The sequence below is a fragment of the Varanus komodoensis genome, unplaced genomic scaffold (assembly GCF_004798865.1).
Source record: "Varanus komodoensis strain SLA01 unplaced genomic scaffold, ASM479886v1 scaffold34_1, whole genome shotgun sequence".
NCBI classification, from domain to species: Eukaryota; Metazoa; Chordata; class Lepidosauria; order Squamata; family Varanidae; genus Varanus; species Varanus komodoensis.
In genome coordinates, this window is record NW_025335854.1 from 4,874,898 (window position 1) to 4,898,118 (window position 23,221).

The 23,221-nt window shown below is 45.4% G+C and overlaps 1 protein-coding gene across 2 annotated transcripts in view; it reads left to right on the forward strand.

Annotated features, from left to right (window-relative positions):
* The window catches only part of NIBAN1 (niban apoptosis regulator 1), a 72,172-nt gene that overhangs the window by 17,720 nt on the left and 31,231 nt on the right, over nt 1-23,221 (forward strand). Inside the window, exons 1-4 of one of the 2 annotated variants that reach the window (XM_044439200.1) lie at nt 754-808; nt 17,034-17,164; nt 18,137-18,268; nt 22,626-22,740. In XM_044439200.1, the coding sequence (XP_044295135.1) occupies nt 769-808; nt 17,034-17,164; nt 18,137-18,268; nt 22,626-22,740 (418 nt within the window). In that variant the 5' untranslated portion in view covers nt 754-768. Of the gene's footprint in view, nt 1-753; nt 809-17,033; nt 17,165-18,136; nt 18,269-22,625; nt 22,741-23,221 lie in introns of those variants that run through there. The other variant, XM_044439199.1, reaches the window with a different exon arrangement.

Here is a 23,221-nt window from a genome sequence, read left to right on the forward strand (position 1 = left end):
CCATGGCTGAGCGGGGACTCGAACCCAGATCGTCTGAGTCCCAGTCCCAGGCTCTTAACCACTACACCACACTGGCTAGCATGGGATCAGGACTCAGGCAATCTGGGTTCGAGTCCCCACTCAGCCATGGAGCCAACTGGGTGACTTTGGGCCAGTCACAGACTCTCAGCCCAGCCTGCCTCACAGGGTTGTTGTTGTGGGGATAAGATGGAGGAGGAGAATGATGTAAGCTGCCTTGAGCCCTTTGTAGGAAAAAGGCAGGATATAAATTGAAAAATAAGTAAAATAAATAAATAAAATGCTCTTAACCACTACACCTTACAGTTCTCAAAACCCAGATGGAACAGATTTAACAAAATACATACATCCTGATTTAGCAGGTTATGTGGACTTGGCTATTATTATTTAACTCCCGGAGTTGCAACTAGTATGGAGGGGGGATTAACCTTTTGTTTTCCTCCTTAATGGTTTTAATGATGAAAATTGCTCCTCCAAAGCTGCTTTTTCCATTGGAAAGAATATCCCATTGGTACCAGTGGGAATTTTCCACACCATGCAAGAAATAGGACTGCTAAAAGAAAAAAAAAAAGGCCAAAAAAGGGGCAAAGAGAAACAGTTTTGGAGGAAAAAACCTGGGGACACAGAATATTTTCATAAATCATTCAGTGTATTTGTACTTTGCTTTAAATTGCCCCCATGTTTCACATTTTAGGATATCCGCATCAGCCCAATTCTACTTTGTCTTTAAAATGAAGATTTCCAAAACAAATGAGCCAGCATTGGAAGTCTATTCAAATAACTCAACAAGGTACATGAATGTCCATGGGGCCTGGGGTATCTTTGTTTCCAGCTTTCACCTGTCCCATTAATCCTTAATGGCTTTGTTTCAGCTTCAGAAACTTACCCCTGTTAAAAATATGAAGCAAAACTAAAGTGAAGGGTGGTTTGGATGGTTCTACACACAATGGGAAGCTGGATCTAAATTTTAGCTCAAAAGAGGCTTTGCTTAAAACGCTTCTAGTGCTAAGGACTTAGACTTCAGTTCTGTAACTCAGGGTTCTCTCTGCACTCAGCATTTTAATTTAGAAAGATGAGAATGGTGACTTCTGCAGAACCAATATAATTCTCCTAGAAAAAGACAATGACTTTTCCAGCTGTTGGCTAAGACAGTTTTCCTGTTAGAATAGCTGAGGAATGTGAAAAGTCTAAAACTATATCATTATGGTGGTTAGAAATATTGTTCCAATAGTATGTTTTTGTATGCCAAATAATTGTGTAGAATTTTGGAAAAGTGGCTTAGGAAAGGAAACATCAGTTAAGGACCTCAAAGTGTACCACGAGACATAAGTATATATCTTTGACCTATGAGGCTTAGTTACTTTTCTCCAAAATTCGTCAATAGATAGTAGCAATTTGACAATGCTGCTTCTGCTAACTGGAGTTGCTTACTTAGCATCTTGAACGGTTCTGAAGCAATTAGCAAGGCATAATCTTACTTTTTTTACGCTCCTATAATATCACTCTGTGTGTGTGTCTGTGCCTGCGTGTGTGTTTGGTGGCAAATGAAACGCTGCCAAAGCTGCCGAACTGGCTTCGAGATCGCGAGGGGCTGGAGTTTAAAATGCAGAAAAGTTGCGAGAAGCTGCAAGTGGCTTTTGTTACAGCAGGAAGGGCAACGACCCTTCCAGGTACCCTCTTGCTTCTTGGACACGTGCGGGCAGCTGGCTCCGGCAAAGAGGTGGCGTGAGCTTGTGAAGGTTGACTAGGGGCTTTTTCCGCTGTTGCCAAGTGAGCCATGGGTAGCCGACCCTCAGCTGCAGAGGAGGCCTTCAGGTTCAGAGGACATGGCAGCCCACCTTTACCGAAACGGAAACAACCCTTCAACAGCTCATGGGTTCTCGGAGTGACTTATTTGACGAAACCAGCTCACCATGGGTAAAATGGGCTGGGTGTAGCAGCCACCCATGATGCACAGCCTTTGGCGTGTTGTCATGCTGTACAAACCAGGTCAGAAATTCATGTTGTAATCCTATGCCTATCGGTTCAGATATAAGCTGAGCTCAGTTGCACTTATTCCCAGTTAAGCGGTAGAATCATAGCCTTAACTTGTAGGAAGTTTGCAGATTGAACCAAACTCTGCAGAATAACCAGCGGAGGTATCTTTGTATCCACACACCCTTATGTAGTGCTGGCTAGCAAGCTCTAAGTGCAAAGTAAGTCCAAAGAATACATTTTAATCTTGGATCTGATCCAGCAACTGAGATGGAACTGCTATGTAAGAACAGGTCTCTACCCACCTGTGTGACACCTCCTCACATACCTATCTGCTGCCAACAGATCCCCTTGCAGTCTCCTCGCCTCATACCCCATCCCCTGCAAACCGGCCACCATCCTTGTGGCCCTACGCTGCACCGATTCCAACCTGGCTATATCCTTCCCGTAATGTGGAGCCCAGAACTGAACACAAGACTCCAGTTGCGGGCGCACCAGAGTCGTACAGAGTAATTAAAGATAACTACTGGCTACATAATTAATGAAAGCTTGCAGCTGAATGTGTGGACGGATGCCATTAAAACACCTTTGCATCTTCTGAGCTGATGTTTTATGTGATGTTGTTGTTGTTGTTATTATTATAACATTTCTATGCCGCCCCTTGCCGAAGCCTCGGGGCGGCTTACAACACAATAAAATACATTGAAATACAATAGAACATAATAAATTACCACTAAATACAAAAATACACTGAGATACAAACATAATAATATAAAATTAAAATTAACAGTATAAAATAAGTAAATAAAGAATATAGGAGGAGAAAAGAGAAGGAAGAAGAAGTTGCCCTGGCCAGATGTGGCAGTTCTTTCTGTCCTGTTTTGAACTGCAATGGCTTAAGGACACATGTTGCTGCTCAATGCTACAGATATTAAGTAGTAAGGACAAGTTTGAACCGGCTCTTAAAGTTAACCATTTCTGAGTCCTCCTAGAATAATGTAGAAGAAACGTGCCACTCACACTGTGCACAGAAACTTCAGGTTACAGTGTGTGTCTACAGCAGCAAGGTACAAATTAGTCCCTAGAGGACCATAATTTTTTTTTCAGTGTGACAGCCAAGATCCTGCTTTTCTTCTCTTTCATCACACATCTTCCTCTAAGAAACATTGTTGTGGCAACGCAACCACAAGTGCTGTTCTGCTAGCAACTGCGGTACCTGAAACCTCTTGAAAAAGAGGAAGGAAATCCAAGGAAATGAAGAGGAATTGAATGGCCCAACACCAGGATCGTTGCTGTGGCAAAAATAATTTTATCAGCAAATGGGGCTTCTAACCTAAACAGAATCTTGTCGGTCTAGATGACAAAGGCATTTCAAAATGTGTCCAACACAGCAAATTGCCAGTTTGTATTTCATGAGCTCCAGTTTCACTTCCTTGTTTGGTACATTATTAAACATTGGGTGAATCGTGTTCCTTCTTTGCTCATCCAAAAGTCCCTGCCTTCGGCAAATCCAGATTCTTCTTCATGGTCTCTGTGACTCACACATCTGGCTTATGCACTCAGTCAGGATAGCCATGCAGAACATTCTGGAGCAAAGCGGAGCTTTCGGTACAAGTCCTGTGGTCTTTTTCCAGGCCTGCTCCAGGGCCGGCCCCCACTTGCTTCTAAGCTCCTTCTCATCTGCCGCAACAACTAGTAACACCTGGAATGCTTTCTTCCCTCGTAGCTGAAATCTGAATGAATGAAAACTTACCGTCTTCTCTGTGGCTCTGAGCAGAGTTTCTCCTCCTTTCTCTTTCTTTCCAGTCCTCTCTGAGGTCTACACCCTTCTTTTCTCTGCTCAGGGTGTGTGTCCCTCAGGTCCTTCATCAGACAGTTCACTGTGGTGGGAAGATCGCTGGCCTGTGAGCTCTGCCTGGAAGAGACACACAGGGAGGATCCTTGAATCCATTGCCAGCCCTTCACCCAGCAGGCCAGGAGGTACCAAACAGTGTACCTGCCCACCTTGCTGTGGAAAGAAGGCCTCAAGGTAACACGTGCAGCCGCACTGAACTGCATCCTACACCCCAGCCTCTGCCTGCAAGCAGCCACTCTGTGTCTTCTTCTCAACATCTTCTAATGGAAGCACCTCAGGGCAACAGTCCCGGTAACCAGAGCATTGACCCATCCTGTACTACTTTAGCAGTTCCTCTGGACCAGCAGCCTGAGACTGGCCCGTTGAAGCTGATGGTTGATTTAAAAAAAAAAAGGGAAAGGTTCCCCCTTGATGTGAAGTCCAGTCATGCCTGAGTCTAGGGGGCGGTGCTCATCTCCGTTTCCTGGCCGAGGGAGCCAGCGCTTGTCCGCAGACAGTCTCCGTGGTCATGTGGCCGGCATGACTAAACACCGAGGTGCAGGAACGCCGTTACCTGCCCACCGAAGTGGTACCTGTTTATCTCCTTGCATCTGGATGCTTTCAAACTGCAAGGTTGGCAGGAGCTGGGACGGAGCAACGGGAACTCACCCCGTTGTGCAGATTCGAACCGGTTGATACCAAGTCCCAAATCAAACGGCCTGCTAGCCCCGGAGACCCAAGAACAGGAAGCAAAAGATGGCTCACAGATGGAACCAGGGCTACCCCACCTGCAACCCAGCTGCCCTCTGCGCCCATGCAGCCCTGACACCAGCGCTGGAGAAGGTGCAGGTGCGCCATGTTGGACGCTACATGCTGCCTGGGCTTCGTGTCAGGAGGTGGGTCCCAGGAACACTTCTTACCAGAGCCATATTGGCACTTTGCTCAAGATCCGTCCTCATGAGAGAGCAAGTCCCTCAGCACTGACAAGCCCTGCCGGCTTCTTCAACATCCTGTCACCCATCTCTTCCAGCCACCTCTTTCAAGACAGCTTCCTGGAGAAACCCCCCAGAAGTATCAGCAGCTCGTCTCCACATATCCCAGTCATCACTGCTCAGGACTAACCAAGCATAGGCGAACAGCCTTTCTTTCACCCACGATGACAAGTGTTCAGATTTGTCCTCTGCATTTTCCAGTCAAGCATCAATCGCCTCTTTGCAGTCAGTGATCAAAATGCTGTCAGAAAACAGCAGCTCTTATGCAGAACAACTTCTCAGAATGGCTAAATCTCTTGCACTGGAGAATTATGTTCTTCTCATCCCAGTAGTGACTTAGCATCACCCGTTGCCATCCGTCTCCTTCCTAGTTTGCTTCATGTGAATAAACATGAATGAGCAAAGCCCTTCATGCTGCCAGCCATGTCCAGAAAAACAGAAAATCTCTGCAGAGTCCCAGAAGAGGACAGCACCTTCCTCTTTAAATATTCCACGCCCAACACTCTAATAATTGAAATATCCCATTCAGTGACAAAACAAAAACCTCACTTTGCTCCCCATGGATTTGGAGAAAAGGAAATTAGGCTCAATAGGTCATAGAATTTACTCCCTTCTGGTGTAGCAGACTCAGAAATTAGAAATAAGCAGGAGATGAGCCCAGAATGCATACAGAGTAGGTGGGTAGAGCTCCAAACTGAGGCTTTGATTAGCTCTAGAATTTTCCAAACACCTGCTTTGTCAGGGGTGTGACACCTATGTGTGAGTTCACAGGTGACCTCTCAAAGAACCACAATCACAGGTAAGCAACCTGGCCTCATTGGTCTGTCATGCCCACATGTGCCTTTTCCAGTCTTCTGGGGAAGCATTATTTGAAAACTGAAGATACCTGGCTTGAATTTATGTTTGCAAATAATCTGTTCTGCACCATTTTGCTTTAGTGGAAACTGGATTATGCTATATATTGAGCAGAATTTAAAATGTGGGTTTTCTGATGTGAGACTGTATGTCTGTGTGGTTCCTGACTGCACCCACTTCCTAGTTTGTTTCTGTCTAAGGAAGGTTAAACTTTATTCACTTACTGGCTCAAAGACCTCTGTTTTGACTGTGCGTGTCTTTAAACAGTTGTCAGCAGAGCCAAATTCTCTGGTGTTTATTGGCTCTTTTTATTCCAGCCGAAGCTGAGCTATTGTTATTTCAAAGCTATATTTATACAAGTCTCCCCTTTGTGTGTAATTCTCATTATTTGGCAAATGGGTGACCAATCTGTCTTCCATATAACAAGGAAATGCAGATAGCTTAAGACTAGTGAACTGGGGAAATCAGTGCTGTCAGATTCACTTGGAGGAATTTGGTTGGGGAAAATCCATCTGGAGTTGATGTTGCTTGGAGTGACTTCTTGGCCCGTTCTCCTAAAAGGGAAATGCAGACATCGGAGGACAGATCTGAGCCCAGCTTTGGATGGTTTTAAACATCTGTATATACTGAGTGAAGGTTTTAAGCCTTCTGCAAAAGGAAGAGGAATCCAGCCTAAACCATTGGAGAATAACCAAACTGAAAGCTAGACAAGGCTTTTAATGCTTGATCATATACGGCTTGCTGCTGAATATGGGCACTTCACTGATTCTGTTGAAATATCCAATCTAAACAAACATCCAATCATGTAGTAAAACTATTCCTGGACTGTAGCACTTCAGATGCAGTGGAAGAGTAACTGGGTGGTTCAATGAAAAAACTCATATCTAGACACACAAAATTCACATTTCAGGGTTAACAGTTAGCGCTCTCTGACATCTAATTTTCCGCACTCAGGCAATTGTTGATGGGATTCCTTTAATACGGGGAAATGTTTTGTTCGTGTGCAGTTCCACATGCAATCTGACTGTTTGCAGAGGTCTTCACATAATGAAAAATGCATTTTTCCTGGTCTTGTCATGGCTACCGAGAGGAGCTTTCTAGAGTTTCTGGGGCTGACCTGTTCTGGAGGAGCTGGGCATCAAACCTAGGACTTTCTTTAAGTGGAGCACTGAGCCACCAACCTCACCGCAACATTTACTCCAGCAAGTGACAAAAGTGAAAGAAAAAACTGTAAAAGCAGGGCTGCCGCCGCTGTTGAACATGCAGAAAACAAAAACCGTGACTACAGAAGAATTACAGAACCTTACAGTTGACATTGAGGAAGCTGAAATTGTGAAAGATTGTACATGCCTTAGCTCAGTTATCGACTCTAATGGAGGCTGTAGCCAAGGACTTCAAAGAAGATGGAGACTTGGAAGGGCAGCAATGAAGAGACCAGAAGAGATCAAGTGCTGGGACACTTCACTGGAGAACAGGGCCAAAATCATCCACACTCTTGTATTCCCAATCACTATGTATGGGTGTGAAAGCTAGACAGGGAGGAAAGCTGACAAGAAGAAATGGATGAATTCGAAAAATGGCGCTGGAGGAGAGCTTTGAGGATGCTCAGATGTGGGTCCTAGAGCAAATCAAGCTGGAACATTCCCTAGGAGCAAAACTGACAAAACTGAGGCTGTCGTACCTTGAGCGCATCACGAGAAGCCAAAACTCCCTGGAGAGGACAATCTTGCTAAGGAAAGTTGAAGGCAAAAGAAGGGGAAGACCGACTGTGAGGGATCAACTCCCACTGCCTTGGGTTTTCAGGAGCTGGGTGAAGCTGTCGTGGATGCTTCCATTCATGCAGTCGCTATAAGTTGCTGATGACTTGGCAGCACACAACAAAAAACACGACTAAAAGAGTTTATTTTTATCACAGTCCCCATTCCTATTTCAGTCTTAGCTGTATCCATTGCTACAAAGGCTCTCTTCAACCAGTTTGACGCATGTCGCAGGCACTCCGCTTTTCTGTGCTATGTAGTAACAATCTTAACAGTTACTAACAGGTGTTTCGGTAACTCGTGCTCAGTTACATCAGAGTTTTAAAAACCATGAATACTACAAATTGATTTCACTTCAGTGTATTCTCAGAATACATTACTGTACAGAAGAGCATACAACTGGGTCCCAGCAGAAGTGCTAGCTCCTTTGCACTGGTATAAGCCGATGCGTGTAATGTGTGATTAGCATTTGCCAGGCCAAAGGGGATAGGGCTGATTTGCTGTCGAAATTCTGTTAGTGCCAGAGCATGAGTGGCTCCTCCCCGTAAACAGCACATTCCACTTTCTTCTACTCCGTTGATGTTACATGTTGTCAAGCCATCTCCCACTTATCCTGACTCTATAAATGAACCTCTTCCAGCATGCCCTGCCCTTGCCAACCCTGCCCAGCTCTTGTAAATTCAAGGCTGCTGCTTCTTTTGCAAAATGCCTAATAATTGGAAATCAGGTGTGAAGACGCTTGAGTAATGAGCTGTCTGTGATTGTTTCAAACGTACACCCTGCAACACACCTGTTGCCATTCCATAAATCATTTATTTATTTATTATTTTATCCCCTGCCTTTCTCCCATTCTGGAACTCAAGAAGGCTGCATGGGTTCCCAGGTGGTCTCCCCTCCCAGCTCATGCCAGTCCCAGACCTGCTTAGCTTCAACACGGTGGACGCCTCATGTGCCTTCAGACCATATTAAACAGGCTGTCCAGCGTCGCACGTGCAATACTGCTGTGTGATGTGTTCAGTTACTCCCCAACAGTCTCCCTCCCACTGCTGCAAAGGCCAAAACATCTACTACAGCTTTACCCAGAGGAGAATCAGAAGAATGTTGTCCTGTGGTGTATTTTCAAGAATCCAGAACATTTCCCCAGAAGCTGCAGCGTGTGAAATGCACAGGCCGTGGCTCGAGCACTTTGATCTGCATGGACGTGTGTGAGGCATGAGGGTTGTGGTTGAGCAGGGCAACGATCGCTCGCTCCAGCGAGAGGGCATCCGTAGCTGGGGTGCGAAGATTCCCTTCAGTGTTGCAAGAGATACTGTCCTGCCAATGTTTAGGATCAGGGCCTCAACAGACTTGATTGCACTGGTGTATTTAATGACAATGCAGCAACGTTGTCATATGCATTGTCCAAGAGCTCCAAGTCCCAAGAATCTTCTCCTCCTTTTCCTTCTCCTTTGCCTTCGCCTTCTTGCACTTCCTGACAGTCAGGACCCCGAGGGTGTGGAATGGGCTTGCACAGGAGGTGGTTGAGGCCCCATCAGTGAGGCTGTTCAAAGATAGGCTAGACATGCACATGGTGGGCATGTCGTGAGCGGAGCTGGCTGGAGCCGGGGGTCAGACTAGATGTCCCAGAAGGCCCCTTCTGACTCGCTCTGTTTCTATGTTTCCCCATCATCATCACTGCATTTCTCTTCCACGCCATTGCACCTTATAAGGGCATATGGTTCAAACCTGAAGCACCGCAGCCACTGAAGCACTTCAGAAATTGCAGACCACACGCCTGCAAATGTTTCAGAAAATATCAGGCTTGACTACCCCAAGTCTTGCTGTTCAGGGAACCCCTTTCCCTTTTCGGCCTTATTTGGGGTGGCCCTTGAAGAGTGTGCACTGTGGTGAGGAGGTTTGTCTGCTACCAGTCTTGGTTAGCAGAGTTCTCACTTGGTGAATGGCTGCAAGAGTCGGTCTCTCACTGCAGTAAGTGGAATGTGGGTTGTTAAACTGAGGGTAAAGCAGCAGTTCTCACCCCTGCAGGACGTCCGCAAGGCTGGGGAGTTTCCGGTCTGGCATGCACAACACAAATGAAGGGTGAGCGACACGGCCTGCAAGACAGGCTGGAGCGCAGACTTGCATTCCATGACACCCCTAGTGAGTCATTTTGAGGGGCAGGAGAACCAAGCCGAGTCAGTTTGGACTCTCGGGTTAGTATGTCTTAAGCAGAACAAGCACCTCCCCAAAAACCCAGAGAGAAATCAAATTCTACGCATGTCGAGAATCTTCCTGTGCGAAGGTTCATTTGATGGATAATGAAAGTACTGTTGCAGTTTCGTTCTTTTTAAAAATTTACATCCGTGTTGTTTCAAGTGGTAGGTGAATAGCTTTGAGCAAATAGAAGCTTTGGGGAAACTGGTGGATTTCATGCAGTGCTGAAGATGAAATAAAACACCTTCCGCTGCTCTTGCAATGTGATGTGGTGGTTAGAGTATTGGACGGAGACGCCCAGAGATCCAGGTTCTGAGTGACTCACCGAGTGACTTTGGTCCAGTCATTCTCAGCTCAACCTCCCTCACAGGGTTGCTGTTGTAGGCATCATATGCAGCTATGTAAGCCACCTTGGCTTCCTCACAAGTAGAAAAAAAGGTGAGATATAAATGCAATGTGTTGCTAATATATTTATATCCTGCCTTTTTCCTTCCAAGGAACTCAAGGCATCTCACATCATTCTCCTCCTCCTTGCAAACTTATCCTCATAACAACAACCCTGTGAGGTAGGTCAGGTTGAGAGTCGGTGCCTGGACAAAGTCACCCAGTTGGCTTCATGGCTGAGCAGGGACAAGAACCTGGACCTCCCCAGTCCCACGACAACTTTCGTAACTGCCAGATCATGCTGTTACCTTCTTGGAAGTCTCCACTCCTCTCTCTCACACTGCAACCTCTATTTATTGTGTTATTCTGTACATACAAAGTCAGAGCACATGAATCAGGCTTGACCAAAACTGATACAGACATTCAATGCAAGAGCATGAGAATAAGAAGCCATTTAAAACATGGTAACGCAAGCCAAGGAAAATGGTAAATTCCTCTGTTAAATTTCTTGGTGTCTTGTCACTGTGGGCTTTTAATACGGTTTGCATTTGAATAGTTCTCTCATGGAAAATCCAGCTCCATAATTAATGCCATACCCATGTTGTATATTTTCTATTATGAACTGATGTTTAAAACAGTGTTTTCACAGCAAAAAATGTTATGAAATAAACACAGAGAGTCGAGAAAAAGACCTTAATCCCATAGTTGCTTTGCGAATCTATGTTCACAGAATCAATCCCTTACCCCTTAAGGGCTAAGTTTCAGAAAAATCAAGGAATAGATGAAGCTTGTTGGGAGTGGAATAGATCTGCGCAAGAAGCTAAGCGTGAAGAGGAGGGAGGGGCAAGCAGCCAAAATCAAAGTGAAACCTTTTGAGCAGAGGACTCTTTGGCTCTTTTTGTGTCCAGCCTGAGGTTTATCATATTCTTTCCCTGGAGGAGACAACCTATAATGGCAGCAGGCCATAAAAGAGACCCTGTTTGGGAATATTTTAATGAAGTTCCCCTACCTATGAGTAAGGCAGGCATGTGTGCCAATTACGTAGAACATCATGATTTAAATCTAGTCTTAACTGACTAGTGATTTCAGTCATGATTTGAATCGTGATTTAAACTCTGCCTGGGGACTGCAGGGGACCCACATGAGCTCTAGACAGTGTCTGTGGTCGTCCCAGGGTGATCCAGGAAGATCTTAACCCTTGCCCTGTGGGAGCACAGAGGGGTGTTGTCTGTATGCTCCTGGTGCCGTTCCCTGTTCAACTGGGATGATGGTGAAGGCTATTTGCTGTTCAGCTACCTGTGAGCAGGTGCCAAGTGGTTCAGGGGTGGAATACGCAGGTGGGAATCTGCTCCTCTCAGGTGCAGCGATGGGTGCTGTTCCCTTTCCAGTGTTGGGGTAAGAGTCAAGTCCGAGTCCAACCAGTCTCTGTAGGCAGGATGGGGGATGAGCAGACTCCAGCTTGCCCATTGCCTCAAGCAACAAAATATCTTGGGCTCTGAGATCTTTTGCAATGCCCAGGGAGCCTCTCACTCCTCAGTGTGGGTAAAATTTAATTGAAGGTTCTCACTGGGAAGGTTCTGACCTCGAGGGAGCAGGAAGCATGGCTGTGGCACTAATGCACATGTGGCCCGAAAGCATTGGGTGGGATCGGCCCTGAGCAATCTTTTCCTCTTTTAATTCTTGGCTCGGCTTTCATCTACCTCCCCAGGCTGGTACCAGCAGTCTAGCCGATCAAGCTAAGTGAAAAACTTGGCCACGTTTCACCTCAAACAATTCATAACATTCTCACCAAAGAATCAGTACTAAATTTGGAAATGGGCTGAGAGGGAAAGCTTGTTTTTCAAGTCCTTTTGGAGTGTGCAGAGGTGGGGAGGTGAGGTTTTCTGTAACAACCTTGTTTCCCAGGCTGAATTTGCGTGGTGTCCTACTCTCAGTGCACCCAGAAGCATCGTTGTCGCTTGTACCCACACCCCTCGGGGCCCACTGAGGAGGACAAAGAATAACAGTGAAAACCATACTGTTGAGTTGTCACAGTTTCACAACCCGCCACCCACTTGGCACCCTCCTGAATGGATGGACTACAACTCCCACCTTCCTCAGCCAGCATAGCAGCTGGCCAAGGCTGTTCTCTCTGGGGAGGATGGAGGTTGTAGTCCAACACTCTTGGAACGTGCTGGGTTGGGTATTCCTGCTGTATAATGCACAGTTGCTACACTTCCTTCCAAGGGTTCTTTCTCCAGCCGCATATAGAATTGGGTTGCTTCTTCTCCCTTCAGGAATCAGCCTTTCAGGGAATTATGCATTGTTCTCCCAGGTTTTCCTTCGAAGTGTACGTCAAAGGCATCAAAGGCATGTGTGAACACTGGAGCACAGCTCTTGTAGATGTTTGCTTTTGTCCCTGGGGACAGGAGAGTGGCTTCAGGCCCCCAATTCCTGAGGAGGTGCCATGGTTTGAACTTCCATCCCTAAAATTAAGCTCTGCTGAAGACTCCAGAGGTGTCATTTTAACCTTTTCACTCCAAAGCAAGCAATGTTTGAGGTCCGCATTACATGCTGATGAGCTCACGATACTAATTTCTTTATCTCGTTCTGCACGTCCACTCCGTTTGAGATGTTTCAGGGCTTCCAATGCTTACTTGGAATTTAGTTTCCTTAGAAAGAGATAATTAACATTTCTCTGGGCCTGTAGGTCTCGGGCAGTCCTGACTACCCTCAACAGGGTTAGTAAAAAAAAAAAAAAAAAACACGGGCAGAGGTCTGGTGGCCAGAGTGCCAATGCAGTCTGGAGTCTCCCTTGAGGTTGCCCACTTAAATCAGGGTTCGTGCTGTTCACAGTCCAGTAGATTCCCACCAGGAAACACGTTCCCATGTTGTGAAGGAGGACGCTTTTTGTACAAAGTAGTTGGAAAGACACCACTGTATCGACGAGGCAGGAAAATTCGTGTTGCTTTCAGACTCGCTGTTTCCTGTCTCCGAGTCTCACTTGCCTGCCTCTTCTGTACTTCTGTGTACAAACAGATTTGTACAAAGGCACTGCTTTGCATTAATGTGTTAATTAATCCATTGCAAAACAGTTAATCCATACAGAATGCAGTTAATGAACTTGTGTGCAAGCACCCCACTTCGGAGCAATTCATGCTGTCGGGTTTGTGGCTATCCAGGATTCGGTATCCTTAGAACAAGGTTGCTGGAGCTTGAAGGTACCTTCGTGGTACAAGATTTATTTACATGGGCGGGCAGCTTGAACATACGATGAGGGTGAACAGCTTGGACACACGAACAGAGCCTGGCTCCCCATTTCCGGCTTGTGGGGGAACCCACAGTGTCATAGCCAGTCAGCTTTCTGCCACTGTTTTGGCACAAACAGACTTCCTGTTGGCAGGAAGAAAGATGAGTCATCTCCACCCATCTTTCATGCCTTCTTGGGCTCTACTCTTTCACGGTGGTTAAGAGAATGCATTGCTTTGCCATTCTTGTTTGGTGAGTCCCCACAGTTTCTGAGTAAGGGATTAGCGTGTCTTTTCTCTTGTTTCAGTGGGTCGCTTTTTAAACAATAATTTAGTTAATTTGTATGTAGTTTTGACAGTTTCTCCTATTAGGAATTAGAGGTTGAGGAGCTTCGACTTCTCTATTCTGGGTAGCCCCACTGCCTAGAAGAACTGCTAGATTCAACATGACCGCTCATCCAGTGGGAAAAACCAGCCTTCCCTTTTTCCATTCTCCAACCCACTGTTCTCACCATAATCTTGAAATATCCTGTAGTCCCCAGAAGATTTCAGTGATTGCTCTGAACTTCTCACTGCTACGACAAGGAAGAATTGTCTGTTGTTATAAAAGAAAAACTGTATCTTAACAAAGCAAAATGCCTTTCGTTTGTGTAATGGAGCCGCATAACAGAAGAGCAAGTTAAAATATTTTTTCCAGGAGCAAATTAGAAAAAGTTACCAGAGGGGTTTTTAAGTGGTCATTGTTGCTAAAAGGATGATGAAAAAAGCATTCAAGGATTATCTAATATTACTTTCCCATGTGCTAAAACACTGAAGTTGCCATAGGAATGGATTTCAACCAAAAGCAGCTGGAAATATTTTGGATGGATAGGGAGAGAAACTCGTTCAGCAAAATACACTGTGAATGTTTTGGAGACCATCAGTTAGGTCTACTGAGAAATCTAAGGATGTGGATGTCTTCCTATGAATGAAAGGAGAAAACACCATTGAAGTGTTCAAAGAACTCAAAACAGCTGGAAGGAAGCAATACAGTAAACCACGGACAGATGTAGCAATGCTTCTTCCACATACACTGTAACCTCACGCTTATTAATTTTACATATTTACAAATTGCCCCTTTACCTTTTGAGTGCTCACGCCAATATACAAATTCAGATTTAAAGAGAGTAAAAAAAAATAATGCTAATACATCTTAGCAATAAAATAAAGCAGGAAAAACATTCATTGCAATAAAATCAAAGAGTGGCATAGAGCACCATTAACTTGGTGGGTTAGAACATCTTTTGTTGACTGTCTGAAGCATACTAAAGACAGGATCAAGCTAATCTCCCCAGGGGGTGAATTTCACAGTAATGGTACTCACAGAAAGTGCTACATTTTGAGTGCCCACCAAGCTAGCCCCAGTCAGTGGTGAAAGATGGCCTCCTGAGACAACCATATAGATGGGTGGTCGCTCGAGCAGGTTGATAAGGGAGGAGGTGGTCTGGCAGAACTCCTGACCCCAGAACATTGATGCCTTTCTAGGAAAGAGTCAGTGCCTCGAACTGGGCTCAGTAACACATGGGAAGCCGGATACACCAGTCTTAAGACTGCAGTTGCGTGGCCCATGCATTGCACACCGGACAGAGTAACAGAGCAGGTCATCTAGTCTGACCCCTGGCTCCATCCGGCTCCTCTCACGAAATACCTACCATTTGAAATATCTGCCATGTGCTGGACAACCATCTGGCTGCCACGGTTTGCCGGAGGGGCCAAGCACTGGACTGCTCAACCAAATGAGTAATCCTACAGATCTTGCAGAATGCTGCTAGAAAGGGCTGGCTTTAATTGGATTCACACAAAATAATAAACCACAGTGAGCTGCAAGCGGTGTTGGTTTCAGTGCAGCTTGTTGCATCGTCTGAACTTCACTCTGCACCCCTCCACTCCTCTCTTCATGCCAAAATCCTCCTTCACGGTGTGTGTGGTGAGCTGAAAAAGGCTTCAGAACCCACGGGGGGGATTTGAATATGAAAACAGAACAGGGAAAGCTTAGATTTCCCCTCCTAAATAATCACAGTCCTGAACTGGGGTTGCATGATTTTACCTAGAGGTGATATGTACACACTTCCTCTGCTAGGAAAAAACCATCATCCGTCAACCTTGGGAGGAAGAAGGAGTCAAGGCACCTCTTTTAAGAATCAAGGGGAAGCCAGAAGCTTTAAAAAAAGCAGTCTTGTGTTGGTGCAGGCAGGCAGGGTAGGGAGGTGTTGGTCTTATGGCTGAAAAGGGGCTTTGCAGGTGGCAGAAGAGGAGGACAAAGAAAAGCTGGAAGGTGCAGGAAGCAGCTTAAGCAGCAACAACCAAACCTCTGCGGGTTTAACTTTTATCACACTCGCTTTGGCACGTTGCGATCTGATGGGAAAGGGTTTCCCTCCAGGGCCAGCAAAGGCAAGACCTGCCTGATGCACAGAGAGCTGACAGCAAAAGGACTTCTGGAGCGGTGAAGCTCTGGGGGTGGCGTCCCAGGAGCAGCTGGAGTGCCTAAGTGGAACTCAAGCCGCCTGGCTCGACAGGCGGAAGTGTACAACTAGTGTAGCACAGCGGTTCTCTTGCTGGAGTTCCCTGCCTCTTGCAGCTCAAAGACGGAAGAGTCAAAACTTGCAAGAGGGTAGCGACAGCGTGGTGTAGTGGTTAAGAGGACTGGACCGAGGCGCAGAAGATCTCTCTTCTAGTCTCTGCTTGCTGGCTGGATGACATCTGGCCAGACTCAGACTCGTAGCCTGGCCTCCCTCACACAGTTGTTACTGCAATAACGAAATGGAGAGGAGGAGAACTTCTTAAGCCACCTTGGGTTTCTTACAAGAGTTAAAATGGCAGGATATAAATGCAATTTAAAAAAAGAAAGGAAAAAGGTGGGGTGTAAATCTAATAAATAAATGTAATAAAATAATAGTGGCCAACTGCAGCTTATCTTCAGTAGAGCTTATTGTGATGTGCAAGCCAACCCATCAACTGAGAAGTTTAGAGAAGACTAAGTTGGGTGCAATGTAAACAGCATGGATGCAAAGAAAATTGATGCAGTCAAGTTTTGGACTTGAAGTAGAGGGCTGGGTATGCACTGTTGACTTGTAAAAACTGTGGGGTACATGCTGATAAACCCCTAAGTTTTACAACTCTATTTACCTATGGAATCTTCATTTTTGATTGACAGTAAAGACACAACACTTGAAAGTACACGAAGAGCTGCGAGCATCGTATTTCAGATTAATTTAAAATAACTATGTTGTTTGTTATTTACAGAACCCTTTAGGGTGCTCAAAACACTTATAGTCAAGGGAGGTCGGTCAGTACAATTACCCTGGTATTGTTCAGCAGATAATGAGCTGAGGTTCTGAGAGAGGGTTTGCCCATGGCTACCATGTAAATAGATACTGACCCTTTCTGGAGATTTGGTGGTGGAGAGGAAAGCCACACGATCTAGAAAGGAGTCGATGGAAATGTTTTGCTTGAGAGCCATTCTCTTTTGCTGCTGCCCATCTGATATACTGGAAACAGAACAAGGGGAAGATTGGAGCAGGTGATATGAGATCCTATCTCACCTGTGCTTTCTAGAAAAAGGCCTGGACCGGCCCTTTGTCAGACAGAACAAAAGGGTTGAGTTCTTTCCAGGTCAAGAAACGGGACTGCCCCACTGGGCATCGTGTAGGAGCTTCTGTATCATCTTTAGTCTTGGCAGAATGTATTCATTATATTCTAAGTGGTGAAGCTTTAAAGAAATTAAGTCAAAGTATAACCCATTTTTAATATGTCCTTTCAGGAAAGACCGAAGCTGTGATCAAGAATTTCAGCCCACACTATAAACGCCAGTATGTCGTGTCCTTTTGCAAGCACATCCAGAACGAGCAGGAGCAAGACAGAGACCCGCAGGCTCAATTCTTAAAAACAAAGGTAACACAAAGGTTGTATCTTTGGGGCTGCAGCTGCAGTACCTGTTCTGAACCTGTCGAAGGCAGTTTGATGACCACGTGGCTCGGTTTGCCTGTCAGGGCCACGCTTCAGTTGCGTGCTGAGTCGATTCTCATGGCGTGGTCAGGAAAGGACAGAGGACAGTCAGGTGTGTGCAAACAGGAGATTTTCCTGGGAAGGGGGCGATATACATGCCCCCCTCCTTGGCCAGCCAGGATCGCCTGGCTCAACCCTCAAGTAAGGGGGACAACTAGCTGAAGCAAGCGCTACGTGCACTGAATTTGATTTAGGTCCCGTCCAGTGGGGGCTCTCAGTACAGCAGCCTCAGGGACATGAGCAGAATATACCAGACTAACTGTGGGTACGGCCTTTAGATTTTAATACCGCATGTTCGCATGAGGCAGCCCATGACAAAAGCAGCGTGGCTGACTAAAACCAGCACTCAGGAGCATGGGCAGGAGCTATGTAATCATGTTGAGCTGACAAAAATAAATGTACAGTCCAGCCTTATTATCATAATGTGTTTTCATTCCTACCCTCCATATATTTGGGGCTTTAGGCCAGAGTTTCCACTCTCTAGAGTGAATTTTCCAGCGGGTTTTGAGGCTCTGACACCCCTCTTCCTATCTTTTATTTATCCTCTTCCCATCTCTTATTTATTTTTATTTATTGGATTTATATCCTGTTTTTCCTCTTTTAAAGAACTCAGAGCGACTTACATTATTCACCTCCTGCTCTCAGTCCTGTACGCACAACACCCCTGCAGGGTAGATGGGGCTGAGAGTCTGTGACTGGCCCACAGCCATCCAGGCCCAGGTTGAGTCCCAGCCCTGCTCTCATAACCACGACACCACACACGGTCTCTTTTGCTCCTTTCTTGACAACAGAAGGGCCTGGGAAGGCCTTCTAGGAAGTGCTTTTATTTCTCTGCAACCTTTTCCATTTTTTCTGTAGCCTCCTGTAGAATCCAGTACAATCTTTTATGAAGGAGAAGCGCTGCATTTTGCCGAAGACTTGAAGAAGTGGAAGGACAGATACGTAGTGATCAATAACAACTATGCTGTCGAAAGCTTTGACAGCAAAGAGGTAAATGGTCAATTAATCAAGCACTGAGGTTTGATATTTAGACCTACTGATCTTTCATCTTCAGTTTCTTCTTCAAGGGCATCTAGTAATTAGCTATAGTAGATACACTGCAAACTAAATAAGTTACTTTTCGCCTAGCATTGCTCTCACTGCTTCATGCTTGGACTTGGTGCTTCCAGGAAACACATTTCAATATTGCCACCAAGTGTTCTTTCTGGCGCCATGAACTTCAGTCTTCCCTCGAGCTTTTTTCCTTTGGTCCTCTTCCTTTAGCCAATCCCCACATATGTTTGCTTATTAGGCAGAGTCCTCAAATCGCTTCTCTGTGCTTTAGTTGCATGGTTGCAAAGGAACCTTGTGGGTGAGAGGAACGTCCATCTGGCCAGTGAAGACCTGTGGATGAGGTGTGAATTTAACATCAGAAGACACCTGTAGTCTGGGCAGTATATATTCCACACTGGGGGTAGAAATGCAGATACAGCGCCAGAAAGAAAGGAATTCCTTGACCTGCTGACAGTGGGCAGAATCCAGCAGGGTGCTTGTTCCCCACTGTTGTTTACGCCTCATCAGCTCTGTTGTGCAAGCAACCCCCCTTCCTTGCACAACAGCAATTCAACACTTCTGGGGCAAACTGAAATGAATGGAAATGTTTGTTTCTGGAAGGAGGCAGGTTGGTTGGAGCTCACAGAAAGGAGCTCCATCAACCTGCTCCTTTCTGGGAACAAGTGCTTTGGGGTGCTAAATCTCCATTGGCGGAGTGGTAAATCCTACTTGTGCAGCTAAACTGCGGGGGCTCACAGCTTGCAGAAGGAAATCAGCAGCCTAGAAAAGGAATTGGTAGTGTGTGAGTGCTCTATGGGATACTGCCCGAAGTCCATATTGTATTTTACTTCATATAATACAGCCTTTTGTTCTGTTAGAGTTCTAACTTTGTGTAAGCTGCCCTGAGAACCTGTCGAAGGGTAGATGACGAGCCTAATGCATAAATAAGCTGCATTTTCCCTCAGCTGCCTTATTACTGTGAACTGCCCAGCGAGCTGCAGGTATTACGCAGTATAAAGATGCAATAAATAGACCAAAAGATCTTTTGAGATTTGAGCAGACATACTGGAGAAGGAAATGGCAACCCACTCCAGTACCATTGTCATGAAAACCCCATGGACAGTACCAAAAGGCAAAAAGATAGGATGCCAGAAGATGAGCCCCTCAGGTTGGAAGGTGTCCAATATGCTACTGGGAAGAGCAGAGGACTAGTACTAGTAGCGCCAGAAAAAATGAAGCGACTGGGTCAAAGCTGAAAGGACACTCAGTTGCTGATGCATCTGGTGGTGAAAGGAGAGTCCGATGCTGCAAAGATCTATACTCCAGAGGAACCTGGAATGTAAGATCCATGAATCAAGGCAAGCTGGATGTGGTCAAACAAGAGATGGCAAGACTGAACATCGACATCTTAGGAATCAGTGAACTAAAATGGACAGGAATGGGTGAATTTGATTCAGATGACCATCAGGTATACTACTGCGGGCAAGAATCCCTCAGAAGAAATGGAGTAGCCTTCATAGTCAATAAAAGAGAAGGAAAAGCAGTACTGGGATACAATCTCCAAAATGACAGAATGATCTCAGTTCGAATCCAAGGCAAACCATTCAACATTACAATAGTCCAAGTCTATGCCCCAACCACTGGTGCTAAAGAGACTGAAGTTGACCGGTTCTATGAAGGCCTACAACACTTTCTAGAATTAACACCAAAAAATGATGTCCTTATCATCATGGGGCACTGGAATGCTAAAGTAGGAAGCCAAAAGATAACTGGAATAACAGGCAAGTTTGGTCTTGGAGTACAAAATGAAGCAGGGCACAGGCTGGTAGAATTTTGTCAAGAGAACACAATGGTCATAGCAAACACTCTTTTCCAACAACCCAAGAGACGACTCTACACTTGGACATCAGGCAGTCAACACAGAAATCAGATTGACTATGTGCTCTGCAGCCAAAGATGGAGAAGATCTGTACAGTCAGTAAAAACTAGACCAGGACCTGACTGTGGCTCAGATCATGAGCATCTTGTTGCAAAATTTAGGCTTAAATTGAAGAAAGTAGGGAAAAGCACTAGGCCACTCAGGTATGACCTAAATCATATCCGTGATGAATATACAGTAGAGGTGACAAATAGATTTAAGGAATTAAATCTGATAGACAGAGTGCCTGAAGAACTATGGATGGAGGTTCGCAACATTGAACAAGAGGTAGCAACTAAAGCCATCCCAAAGAAAAAGAAATGCAAGAAAGCAAAATGGCTGTCTGAGGAAGCTTTACAAATAGCTGAGGAAAGAAGGGAAGTGAAAGGCAAGGGAGAAAGAGAAAGATACACCCAATTGAATGCAGAATTCCAGAGAATAGCTAAAAGAGATAAGAATGCCTTCTTCAATGAACAGTGCAAAGAAATAGAAGAAAACAATAGAATAGGGAGGACCAGAGATCTCTTCAAGAAAATTGGAGATATGAAGGGAATGTTTCATGCAAAGATGGGCATGATAAAGGACCAAAACGGCAGGGTCCTAACAGAGGCAGAAAAAATTAAGAGGAGGTGGCAAGATTACACAGAAGAACTATACAAGAAAGAGCTTAATGTCCCTGATAACCAGAATGGGGTGGTCAGTGACCTCGAGCCAGACATCCTGGAATGTGAAGTCAAATGGGCCTTAGGAAGTCTGAGCAAAAACAGAGCTAGTGGAGGTGTCAGTATTCCAGCTGAGCTATTCAAAATCTTAAAAGACGATGCAGTAAAAGTGCTTCACTCAATATGCCAGCAAATTTGGAAAACCCAACAGTGGCTGCAGGATTGGAAAAGGTCAGTTTACATACCAATCCCAAAGAAGGGCAATGCCAAAGAATGTTCAGACTTCCGCACCATTGCACTCATTTCACATGCTAGCAAAGTTATGCTCAAAATCCTACAAGCTAGGCTCCAGCAGTATGTGGACCGAGAACTACCAGAAGTACAGCCAAGATTTTGAAAAGGCAGAGGAACTAGAGATCAAATTGCCAACATACGCTGGATCATGGAGAAAGCTAGGGAGTTCCAGAAAAACATCTACTTCTGCTTCATTGACTATGCTAAAGCCTTTGATTATGTGGATCACAACAAACTGTGACAAGTTCTTTAAGAGATGGGAGTACCAGACCATCTTATTTGTCTCTTGAAAAACCTATATGTGGGTCAAGAAGCAACAGTGAGAACTGGACACGAAACACTGATTGGTTCAAACTTGAGAAAGGATTTCGGCAAGGCTGTGTACTGTCGCCCTGCCTATTTAACTTAAATGTAGAGCACATCATGAGAAAGGTGGGGCTAGATGAATCACCAATTGGAATTAAGATTGCTGGGAGAAATATCAACAACCTCAGACATGCAGATGATACCACTCTAATGGCAGAAAGTGAAGAGGAACTAAAGATCCTCTTGATGCGGGTGAAGGAAAAGAGTGCAAAAGTTGGCTTGAAACTCAACATTAAGAAAACTAAGATCATGGCATCTGGTCCTCTCACTTCCTGGCAAATAGATGGGGAAGAAATGGAGGTAGTGACAGATTTTATTTTCCTGGGCTCCAAGATCATCACAGACGGGGACTGCAGCCAAGAAATTCAAAGACACTTGCTCCTGGGGAGGAAAGCTATAGCAAATCTAGACAGCATATTAAAAAGCAGAGACATCACCCTGCCAACAAAAGTGCATATAGTCAAGGCTATGGTTTTCCCAGTTGCAATGTATGGCTGTGAAAGCTGGACCATAAGGAAGGCTGAGTGCCAAAGGATTGAGGCCTTTGAATTGTGGTGCTGGAGGAGACTCCTGTGAGTCCCTTGGACCACAAGGCGATCAAACCGGTCAGTCCTAGGGGAAATCAACCCTGACTGCTCTTTAGAAGGCCAGATAGTTAAGACAAAACTCAAATACTTTGGCCACCTAATGAGAAGGAAGGACTCCCTGGAGAAGAGCCTAATGCTGGGAACAATAGATGGCAAAAGAAGAAGGGGACGGCAGAGGATGAGGTGGCTAGATGGAGTCACTGAAGCAGTTGACATGAGCTTGGGTGGACTCCAGGGGATGGTGGAGGACAGGAAGGCCTGGAGGAATGTTGTCCATGGGGTTGCGATGGGTCGGACACAACTTCGCGACTAATAACAACAACTCAACATTCTGGTCCTCGGGAATATGAACTCTGTGCTCAACAGCTGTACTTCCCTGCGCCCTCCCTTTTCATCTGTTCAACAGAAGTAAGCCAGAAAAATTCTACAGGCTTCATTTTTGTGTGCATCTTTTTAAAGAAACCCTTTACTTTTTTTATCAATTCCAGGCTTTCCAGAAGGGAATGAGTTCTAAAAGCTGCATTGTACCTGTTGGAGGCAAAGTACTGACTACAGAGGAAGAATATAACAGACTATCGGATAAACATTTCCCAGACCCGGCTGGTAAGGCAGAAACAGCCTGAAGTAGATTGGGCTTCCTCCATTCTATTCGTAACCCTAAAAAGCAGCCCTGGTGGGGAGCCACTAGCCTCCAGATGTTACAGGCATCTGAGCATCTCTGCATCTGGACTGCTGTCAGCAGAGGAGAAGGAGTGATGGAAGAAGTCTTTGATTCTCCGCCCTCCTTTGTCTCTGGACTGTCCATGGAGCTTGTCTAAATGAGGGGCTGTATTAGGGAGGGGCTGGAATTGAAGAGGCCTTAGGGCTTTGTAGTCCTTCAGTGGCAATAATAGACTCCCTTTGAAGCTAAGAGAATGAACTGGATATGTATGTAAAGAATAACAGCGCTACGAGCATGGCATATCCATCTTCTGTCCTTTTTGAGCTAACTGAAGTGATAGACTGCCAAAGAATTGGAGTGAAAATGGGACTACCGAGAAACTTAATATTGGATAAGGTGACATTCCTATTCTAACTTCTATTT